Source organism: Engystomops pustulosus, chromosome 2 (assembly GCF_040894005.1).
Source record: "Engystomops pustulosus chromosome 2, aEngPut4.maternal, whole genome shotgun sequence".
Taxonomy (NCBI): Eukaryota; Metazoa; Chordata; class Amphibia; order Anura; family Leptodactylidae; genus Engystomops; species Engystomops pustulosus.
Genome location: NC_092412.1, coordinates 178,557,325 through 178,568,666, shown reverse-complemented (window position 1 = coordinate 178,568,666; position 11,342 = coordinate 178,557,325). Strand labels below are relative to the sequence as shown.

Genomic DNA, 11,342 nt, shown 5'->3' with positions numbered 1-11,342 from the left:
CCAAAGAAAGGAGAATGTTGAAAAATTAAAGGAAACCTACCACTTCGGACAGGGCTTTATATCTGAACTAGTTTCCCCGCACCGTGGTCCGCGCTCGGTGCACCATGTGCGCTACCGCTTTCTATCCAGGCGCACACACGGTCGCGCGCATGGTGCACTGGGCGCGGACCTTGGTGCAGGGAAGCTAGTTCAGATATAAAGGTTAATGAAGTGTTAAAACTCTTTAAAAACTTTTAAAACAAAAGGAAGATAAGTGCCGGCACCAGCTCACCCTGAGCTGGTGCACGGCATGTGCTGCTTAGAAGCCCTATCCAAAGTGGTAGGTTTCCTTTAAGATGAGTTGCTATGAGAGGAAGCTTTCCAGATGGTTTTCAGTCCTAATATGATGCCAAGCAGTGGCTCTCACGTCACTGCTGCGGTAAAACATAAATTTTTTTAATCTGATTGTTTATCTATCAATATAATTCTTAAATTGTTGATCCATGGAGTTACTCTGACTGCTATATTACGGTTGGGAAAGAACTTTTCCCTGTTTGGCATTGGCCATGTAGGGTTTTTGCTTTCTTCTGGATCAACAAAGAATAATTTATAGGTCGGACTTGATGGACTGATGTCTTTTTCTAACCTTTTTTTATTATGATACCATTAAACTGCATAATAAATAACATTTTCATCTTTATGTACTAAAGATGTAGAGTAGTCTGCCCTCCAGCACAGTACAGCCCCTATTTTAAGATGAAGCAAACATTGCTGCTGCTAAAAAAAAAAAAACATGTCATTTGCTTGTTCCACTCTTTGATGACATATAGCTTGGGAAGAAGATCAGGAAAGTTCCTACTTTTTCCCTGCCCTGCTCCCTGTGTCTGCAGCCATGACAAATGAGAGAGAGAAAACAAAAAAGACAACCAAAGAGGACGGCGCCTCCTGTGATAACGTTTGGGAGGTTTGTTTTTCAGGTAAGTAATAGGAGGTGCTCACCTGGTGGCCACTTGGCCAATCGCAGATATAAATGTGAGGGTCTTAGTTGCCCTTGGTGATGAGTCCTTCGTGGGGTGACCTCAGCAGCTTCCCATGCGCACACAAGAACCGGTATCCAATGGAACCGTAGGTAAAGGAGTATCCACAGAAGAGAAAATGTGGCGCTACAGATGGGTGCGCTTGTAACCCAGAAATTTTTACCAACACACGGTTTGGTATAAAAGCTAATTAGTATTTATTACAAATGATTAAAATTGGATTTCAAACATTGGTTACGCGTTTCGGGGTGACCCTTCATCAGACCAATTACTATAAAACATGATAACAAAAATAAAAATAAAAATGAAATGAATAAATAAATCACTAAAATAAAGTCCGTATACATACAGTAGAATTGAGAATAAATGGCAGGTGACAAAATGCATAAATACCATTAGAAAAGATAATATAATGACTTAATTAGAATGGGATACAATGAATACCCAGATATTATGTAAAAGGTGCACTTATCTTAAGTGAGACCAGGTGAATTCCAATTAGGATTACATAGATGGTTATATTGTACAAATACAGGTAAATCCAGAAATAAATAAATAAATAAGAAAATAACAATAGTAGATGTTATAACTGGTGATCGGTGGTGAAACGAGTAGATGCTGTAGGAGAAATTATAGATATTTAGATAGGTTTCACCACCGATCACCAGTTATAACATCTACTATTGTTATTTTCTTATTTATTTATTTATTTATGGATTTACCTGTATTTGTACAATATAACCATCTATGTAATCCTAATTGGAATTCACCTGGTCTCACTTAAGATAAGTGCACCTTTTACATAATATCTGGGTATTCATTGTATCCCATTCTAATTAAGTCATTATATTATCTTTTCTAATGGTATTTATGCATTTTGTCACCTGCCATTTATTCTCAATTCTACTGTATGTATACGGACTTTATTTTAGTGATTTATTTATTCATTTCATTTTAATTTTTATTTTTGTTATCATGTTTTATAGTAATTGGTCTGATGAAGGGTCACCCCGAAACGCGTAACCAATGTTTGAAATCCAATTTTAATCATTTGTAATAAATACTAATTAGCTTTTATACCAAACCGTGTGTTGGTAAAAATTTCTGGGTTACAAGCGCACCCATCTGTAGCGCCACATTTTCTCTTCTGTGGATACTCCTGCAGCCATGACAGACATATCCTCTTCCTTTGGTCCTTCTGCACAATACCCAGTAGTAATGGGTTGTTCAAGATCCATCCTTCTCTTTTAGGTGAACAAAAATCAGTTAACCCCACTCCCTTTTGACCAAATCATTTTAGAAAAAGGCGTGGAAAGTGTTTAGTGACTGAATTGAGATTCTCTGTATATTTAATCGGTAGATTTTCAGGAGCCACAAGAGCCAGCTCACTAAAAAGAGCTAGTCTTCCCATCACTGCACCCCAGCTTATGAAAAATTGCAAGAATTACAAGGGCTGTAGTCCGTTAACAAAATTCTTCTAGAACTGCTAAAATGCAATCTAGCTCTGCTCAGACTAAATTCTGTTCATTCTGGCCACTAGAGGTCACTATAGTTCTTACAATTCTAACAGTTCTTACAGTACTGACATATTTGTATATGATGCAAGGACTGCCATCATGTGCAATGCATGCAGTCCGTGGAATCAGACCAATATACAAGGCAACATACAAGTATTGCAGGGGCTGAAGACATTTGTTTGCAGCTGGCCTAAGGTAATTGACAACACACTGGTCAACATTTATTTGAGCATTTGCACCAGTTTTCTTCTAACTTTGCACTGAAAAGAACGTGCAAACTGCTTATAAAGTTTTGTCTCACGGCTGCACTGTGTCTATCATGACAGAAAAAATGTGCACCTAAATGGTTGTGTTACTGCTTAGTCAGAGTTCGTGCCACATTTATTACTGACGTGCGCCACAATTCTGTCTGCGTCACAATTCTGCAGCATGAACAAAAAAAATGGTGCACACTTCCAGAGCAGTGCAGGGTTCACCAGATTAATCAAGACTGTGCGCCAGTTTTGGTTAATATGACGCACTCTGCGAACTCCTATAGCCTATAGTGAAGTGTAGTGATAGGGATCAGAATTCAGTCTGGGCAGAGTTGGTGTTTCTCTAAGTAGTTAAATGCAACATACTTTATATAAGGGACTACAATGCTGATCTTTTATATCTGTTTGTATTTTGTGTACTATTACAGTGTGTGTCAGGAACTGGTTTATGGAGAGGGCTCATGGGCTGAACACTCTCCATACAGGGTGAATGTTTTCTGCATTGGATATCATTGGGGGCTAGGGATAGTTTGCTAAGACAGCATGGTGTCTCATACAGATTCCAGGGCCTGTAAATTCTGAGGCAGCTATTTAACGATCAGTAGTAAAATTGTCATATACTGCAATACAGTAGTATTGCAGTATTTGCATGAGCGATCAGACTCCATAGGGCCCCTAGGGGGGCTGAAAAGGTGTAAAAAAAATGGTAAAAAATAAAAACAATTCATAAAAACCTTAAAGTTCAAATCATCCCCCTTCACTAGATCCGATATACAAATAAAAGCATCCCCACGTCTCAAAATGCCCAATCTATCAAAATATAAAACGATTATTACCCACGGAGAACCTCGCAACAGAAAATAGCACCCAAATGTCCAAAAATAGCACTTTTTCGCAATTTAGCAACATGTAAAAAATTTAATAAAAAATGATCAAAAAGTGGCACAGTTTCCAAAATGGTTGCAATGAAAAAGTCATCATGTCCTGCAAAAATGACACCTGACAGCACCATACACCAAAGTATGAAAAGGTATTGACCTTAGAAAATGGCAAATAATTAATTTTGTACACAAGGTTTTATTTTATTTTAATTCTATTAAATAGTATCCACGTTATTGTACCAACCCAAAGAATAAAATAAAGGTGTCATTTGGAGTACAAAGTGTGATATTAAATACTGACACTAAAAAGTACTATTTGTTATGTTGATTTTTGAAGGTGTGGAGCAAAAAACAGGCACACAAAAACAAAAAAGGGCCTGGTTGTTAAGGGGTTAAGCAATTACACAAAAAAAAATTATGTTTTATAATGCGGTAATTGTGGTAGGTTCTTTTGACTTTCTTTTTATATGTTTATTTACTCTGCACAAGTGAATAAAGGTTTCTGCAAACAATAAACCTCGAGTCAATGCAATTCTAAACAAATGGCTCTTAAAAATAATGCAGTAATATGTATACTGATGCATTATATTCATTGTATGCAATTATATTGTGTATACTAAAATGAAGTAGGCAGTGGTTAACTATATAAGATCATTATGTGAATACAGGGAATCAATCATTGGAGACAAGTCAAGTCAGGTCAGATTTCCTTCACATTAGAACAAATTGTAAATGATATTCAGTGATTTTCCATTGGTGTTTCCATAGAACCTGAGTACAGTGATGTCAGAAAGAAGGCAGAGAAAATCAATATAGGCTGGAAGACCCTTACCTGTGCAATTTATCCTTTCGCAACCTCTAACTAACACATTGCCTAATTTTCACTGAGGAAATTATTTTTCTTCCCTTTTGAGTACATCCTAAGGAGGTTGATCTTCAAAAAGCATAAAAAAATCTTCTAACTCTGGACCACTATAATAAAATGGACACTTTGGAAAGTTCAGGAGTTTATTTTTAGATTCAACAAATATATTCATGACATAATCTAGTTGATATTCTTAAAAAGGAATATTGGTAAATTTTTGAAAGGCTAGTAACATGGAGACAAGTCAAATCCGCGCAGACACGGATGTTGATGTGACCATTGTTTCCAACTCTTCAGACTCTAGAGATGAAGCTCTTGCCAAGGCTGAGGTAGCTGTTCTAGGCAGTGTTTTAGCAATCACAACATTGGGCAATGTAGGTCTGCTCTTTGCCATCTACAGACGAGGAAAGAAGATGACCCGAATGCATCTCTTTATTGTGCATCTTGCCTATACTGACCTTGCAGTGGCCTTTTTTCAGATCCTTCCACAAATGATTTGGGACATTACTTTCAGGTTCATAGGATCTGATTTTCTTTGTAGGATGGTCAAGTATACCCAAGTAATGAGCATGTTTGTGTCCACGTACATGCTCATGATGATGACTATAGATCGATATATAGCAGTGTGCCACCCGCTTAAAACTTTACAGCAACCAGCTAGACATGCTTATATCATGATAGGCATCACATGGATTTTTAGTTGCCTTTTAAGTCTCCCTCAAATCTTTATCTTCTCTCTCAAGGAAATTGAACAGAATTCAGGAATAATAGACTGTTGGGCTGATTTCCGTTACCCGTGGGGAGCTAAAGCTTACATCACCTGGAACACTATATCCATATTTGCTGTGCCTGTGGGTATTCTTGTTGTCTGTTACAGCCTGATCTGTTGTGAAATATGCAAGAACCTCAAAGGGAAAATGCAGACTTATGGAGCAAGACAAAGAGAATGCAATGGACAAGTTATGCCATCTAGAGTCAGCAGTATTCGGACAATCTCAAGGGCCAAAATAAGAACAGTTAAAATGACTTTCGTTATTGTCCTTTCATATATTGTAAGCTGGGCACCATTTTTTGGTGTTCAGATGTGGTCGGTGTGGGATGAAAATGCGCCAGATGTTGGTAAGATTACTTCCTTATCCATTTCTTGAAATATGTTAAAAGTAATATAGCCTGACCAAGCAAAATTTTGGAGTAACACTTTATGTATGTTGCCAAGTAGACTCTTATGCAAATTTGTTGTCCCCCCAGATCAATCCATATGGTTTATGGAATGGTTAAGATTTTTATGGGGCACAAATACCTATATGACAAGACACCTTCTTAGTTTACCAACAAGGGAGTAGAGAAACTGGTCAATGTGCCTATTCTTGGAGCATATACAGGCGGTCCCCTACTTAAGAACACCTGACTTACATATGACCCCTAGTTACAAACAGACCTCTGGAAGTTGGTAATTTACTGTACTTTAGTCCCAGGCTACAATAAACAGCTATAACAGTTATCACAGGTGTCTGTAATGCAGCTTTATTGTTAATCCTGGTTCTTTTGACAATCCAACATTTTTAAAATCCAATTGTCAAAGAGACCAAAATAATTTTGACTGGGGTTACAATAATAAAGTATATGGTTCCGACTTACATACAAACTCAACTTAAGAACAAACCTACAGAACCTATCTTGTATGTAACCCGGGGACTGCCTGTATAGTCTATATAAATATAGTGAAGTTACTTTGTCAGGTTTCTCATTTGTGACCTACCCTGGGCATGTCCAAGAAAATGAAAAGTTCAATGTGCAGGATTTGCTTTTTAACGTGTATGATTTTCTTACCAAGCAGCAATTGTGTTAGAGATAATTTACTCCAGTAGCTACAAGAATGTTTTTTGTAGGTTTGAAGTTCATATGATATTGTATATCCCAATTCATCTTTAAGAAATCAGTATTCATTATATAAGTATATATATATATGTATATATATATATATATATATATATATATATTAGAACATATATGTAAGTAAATTGAAAAGGAACTTACAAATGACACATCCTTAGTCAGTTCTACCTCTCATAATCTGTTGATGAGTCTTACAAAATGCTGTTTATTAAATGGCAGATTATTTCTATAACTTCTATTACTTAGTTACAGGCAATGCCCGACTTAAGATCACTAGACGACAGACAACTCTCAGTTACAGACGCACCACTTTTATGCCTAAAGGGCTATTTGTTGTCAGACTTCTACCAACATGATATTGATAACCTATTGCAAATACCAGTCATCATCATTTTTAGTCTACAAAACTCTTGTAATGCTCATGTAATGTACATACATAACCTAAGACTGGTAAGAACTTTTAACCAATGCCTTTGTTTAACCTCTGAGATACCACAGTCATACATGGACCTTGGTGTCTAAGTGGCTTCAAAGGGAGGGGGCTCGCTATGTATCCACCTGCACCCCACAAAAGTATAGAAATAGGCTCCAAAACGTTTGTCATAACAGTTGTACATTTTACATGTATTGAGGAATATCACAAGTGAATATATTGTATTGCATGTGCACTAGAATTTATAATTCTGTCCTCCATGTGTTTTTATTAGTCTAGCGTAAATAAATTGATATTGGTCTTATTGTAATTTTATATTTATTTCCATTTCTCCCCTTTAGACTCTTCAGATTTTGCATTTACCATGACAATGCTGTTGCCCTGCCTGAGCAGCTGTAGTAATCCCTGGATCTATATGTTCTATAGCAGCCCTCAATTATGCCAAAAATTCCCTTTTCTTCATGCTCGTAGACAGAATAGCACTGGAAGCGCTTCCAGTCGGCGGGACACCCTTTTGACTCAGATCCAGACCCAATCTTTGCGGATGCAGGGCACATGTCAAAGCATTAGAGACCTATACCCAGCCTACGAAGACACAGTCGTGGAAACAGCACTGCTCTGATTCTTACCCCTTGAAGGACATTTTTGACCTGTTTCAACCTGGTTTCTGCATTTTCAGAGATGGTTCAGAAGTGCTTTATTAAATTCCTTAAAGTGTAACTTCAATTTCTTAATGATTTTTACCAAATTGTCATAGGTGATCACCCTTATCAAAACAGAACGTTGCGCATACTGTGATTCTGGCTTTTTTCTTTTCAGAGTTTTGACAACTTCGTCATAGTTTATTCTGAATATTAAATATATATTGCTGTTGTCCATAAATATTTCTTAGTATATGTTAACCCCTTAAGGACGCAGGGTTTTTCAGCTCATTTCTCGCTCTCCAACTTCAAAAATCCATAACTTTTTCATTTTTACGTGTACAGACCTGTGTGAGGGCTTATTTTGTGCGTAACAAATTTTACTTTCCCGTAATGTTATTTATTTTAACATGCCGTGTACTGCGAAGCTGAAAAAAAATTCCAAATGTAGAAAAATTGAAAAAAAAAAAGGTCACGTTCTTGTGGGCTCAGTTTTTACGACTTTCCCTCTTCGCTCCAAATAACATGCCTACTTTATTCTTTGGTTCGGTGCGATCGCGGTGATACCATAGGTTTTATTGTGTTTTAATACATTTTCAAAAATTAAACGAATGTGTACAAAAAAGAAAAAAATTTTTTTGCCATGTTCTGACGCTAATAACTTTTTCATACTTTGGCCCACGGAGATGTGTGAGGGGTCATTTTTTGCGAAATGAGGCGACGTTTTCATTGAGGTCTGTGCGACATTTTGATAATTTTTTATGTTATGTAAAAAGGTGTAAAAGTCGCATTTCGGACATTTGGGCGCCATTTCCCGCCTCGGAGGTCACCGGCGACGCCGTAACCGTTTTTATATTTTGATAGATCGGGCATTTTGGGACGCGGCAATACCTAATATGTTTGTGATTTTTACTGTTTATTATGTTTTATATCCGTTCTAGGGAAAGGGGGGGTGATTTGAATTTTTAATATTTTATTAATTTTTTAAAATTTTTTAAACTTTTTTTTTCTTTTTTTTTCACTATTTTTTAGACCATCTAGGGTACATTAACCCTAGATAGTCAGGTTGCTCCTACCATATACTGCAATACTTCTGTATTGCAATATATGGCATTTTTGCAGCACATTCATTACAATGAGCCACTGGCTCATTGTAACGAATCTGCAGATGCCAGATAGTCTCGGGTCAAACGAAGACCCGAGGCTACCATGGCAACCGATCGACTTTGCCGGCGGCGTTGAAAGGGTTAATAGCCGCGATCGGTGCAAGCACCGACCGCGGTTATTAACGGTGGGGGTTTGCTGCAATATGCAACAACCCCCACCTCTGTATGAAAAGGACTCAGCCCGTGAGCCCTCTTCATACATCCCTTATACCTCTGCGCCATAGCTCTATGTTCTGCGTTAAGGGGTTAATGTCTATTTCTTTCTATGTTTATTTTGCTATTATTGATTTTCTTACCTTTTAATGTATGTCTTCTTACACAGTTCTATTTTTGTGTAGTTGTTTGTGAAGATTTTTCTGGCCAAAACTAGCAAAAGATAAAACAAAAAAAGTCCTGCCTTTTATACTTTAGGATTTAACCCTTATAAACTGCCCTGAACGTAGCTGTTTTGGTAAGGATAATGTCACCCTGGATTCCTGTATAACACAAACATTTTGCAATGTCTGGCGCCTCCTGTTTCCTCCATTAGGTAGCGCCTGCAACAATCGCACCCCTACCCCGGTGAAACAAATGGGCCTTATCCAAAAAGTTTGACCCAAGGTATAAAGTTTAAGGGCTAGGGTATCAAATACCAATGAAATGTATGTTAACTTTTGACATTAAAAATTATTAGTGTTCAAGGGAGTGGAAGCCAAAATATGCTACCACACCAACAAAGCATTTCACTCACCTCACAGTGACGGTGGCATATATAGTACCTAAGAATAGTAAATAAGGGGACAAAGAATAAATAAAGAATAAATACCGACCACAGGCAGTATATATGCCACCTTCACTGTAAGGTGAGTGAAATGCTTTGTTGGTATGGTAGCATATTTTGGCTTCCACTCCCTTGAACACTGTTTGTTATCTAGGGGTCAACACAACTATTATCCGGTCAGGACCTAGACAGTGGGGCACATTTACTTACCCGGCCCATTCGCGATCCAGCGGCGCGTTCTCTGCACAGGATTCGGGTCCGGCTGGGATTTAAGATGGTAGTTCCTCCGCCGTCCACCAGGTGGCGCTGCAGCGCCGAAAATAATCTTAACGCCCCGGAATGCACCATCCCATAGAAGGTGAAGGTGAGCGCTCCCCAAGCGACACAGTTTCGGTTTTTAAATGCGGCGGTTTTTCCGAATACGTCGGGTTTTCGTTCGGCCACGCCCCCCCGATTTCTGTCGCGCGCATGCCGGCCCCGATGCGCCACAATCCGATCGCGTGCGCCAAAAACCCGGGGCAATTCATGTACAAGCGGCGCAAATCGGAAATATTCGGGTAACACGTCGGGAAAACGCGAATCGGGCCCTTAGTAAATGACCCCCAGTGTGTGCTGTTTTATCTGTATGTCGTACCAAAAAAAAAATTTGTTATAACAAATTTATTGTTATTCTGTTCACACAATAAAGATTATTTACATTTACTATATGCCAGTGATGGCGAACCTTTTAGAGACCCAGTGCCCAAACTGCAAACCAAAGTCTACGCTATCATTGCAGAGTGCCAACCCGGCTATTTAGCCTAAAATTACCGACAATCCCCCTCTATAAGGGACATATAATAATGTAGTATCATGACCATTACCAGTACAACATGATAAATACCACCATACTGATAATAAACAGACCAATATCACCAATAATATCACTAAGCAGGAGCAAATACAGTGAGGGACACTACCCCCATCCAGTGAGGAGCACTACCCCCATCCAGTGAGGAGCACTACCCCCATCCACTGAGGAGCACTACCCCCATCCAGTGAGGAACACTACCCCCATCCAGTGAGGAGCACTACCCCCATCCAGTGAGGAGCACTACCCCCATCCAGTGAGGAGCACTACCCCCATCCAGTGAGGAGCACTACCCCCATCCAGTGAGGAGCACTACCCCCATCCAGTGAGGAGCACTACCCCCATCCAGTGAGGAGCACTACCCCCATCCACTGAGGAGGACTACCCCCATCCACTGAGGAGCACTACCCCCATCCACTGAGGAGCACTACCCCCATCCACTGAGGAGCACTACCCCCATCCACTGAGGAGCACTACCCCCATCCACTGAGGAGCACTACCCCCATCCAGTGAGGAGCACTACCCCCATCCACTGAGGAGGACTACCCCCATCCAGTGAGGAGCACTACCCCCATCCACTGAGGAGCACTACCCCCATCCACTGAGGAGCACTACCCCCATCCACTGAGGAGGACTACCCCCATCCACTGAGGAGGACTACCCCCATCCACTGAGGATCACTACCCCAATCCACTGAGGAGCACTACCCCCATCCACTGAGGAGCACTACCCCCATCCACTGAGGAGCACTACCCCCATCCAGTGAGGAGCACTACCTCCATCCAGTGAGGAGCACTACCCCCATCCAGTGAGGAGCACTACCCCCATCCAGTGAGGAGCACTACCCCCATCCAGTGAAGAGCACTACCCCCATCCAGTGAGGAGCACTACCCCCATTCAGTGAAGAGCACTACCCCCATCCAGTGAGGAACACTACCCCCATCCAGTGAGGAACACTACCCCCAACCAGTGAGGGACACTACCCCCATCCAGTGAGGAATACTACCCCCATCCAGTGAGGAGCACTACCCCCATCCAGTGAGGAGCACTACCCCCATCCACT

At 40.0% G+C, this 11,342-nt stretch overlaps 1 protein-coding gene across 2 annotated transcripts; it reads left to right on the top strand.

Moving 5' to 3' along the window:
• The first annotated feature begins 4,466 nt into the window (after positions 1-4,466).
• On the top strand, positions 4,467-7,748 carry AVPR1B (arginine vasopressin receptor 1B). 2 transcript variants are annotated; one of them, XM_072133120.1, is made up of 3 exons: positions 4,470-4,862; positions 5,277-5,652; positions 7,204-7,748. In XM_072133120.1, exons 1-3 carry the CDS (start codon positions 4,767-4,769, stop codon positions 7,482-7,484), a joined length of 753 nt encoding a protein of 250 aa, XP_071989221.1. In that variant the 5' UTR covers positions 4,470-4,766; the 3' UTR covers positions 7,485-7,748. The 2 variants fall into 2 exon arrangements, with proteins under 2 accessions (XP_071989220.1, XP_071989221.1); XM_072133119.1 differs by having other exon boundaries at positions 4,467-5,652.
• Positions 7,749-11,342: the final 3,594 nt, after the last annotated feature.

Bases quoted from the DNA above. Each gene is read 5' to 3' on its own strand.
- AVPR1B (XM_072133119.1), top strand. From the start codon at position 4,767: ATGGAGACAAGTCAAATCCGCGCAGACACGGATGTTGATGTGACCATT. The intron at 5,653-7,203 runs GTAAGATTACTT...TCTCCCCTTTAG, and splicing joins TGAAAATGCGCCAGATGTTG to ACTCTTCAGATTTTGCATTT.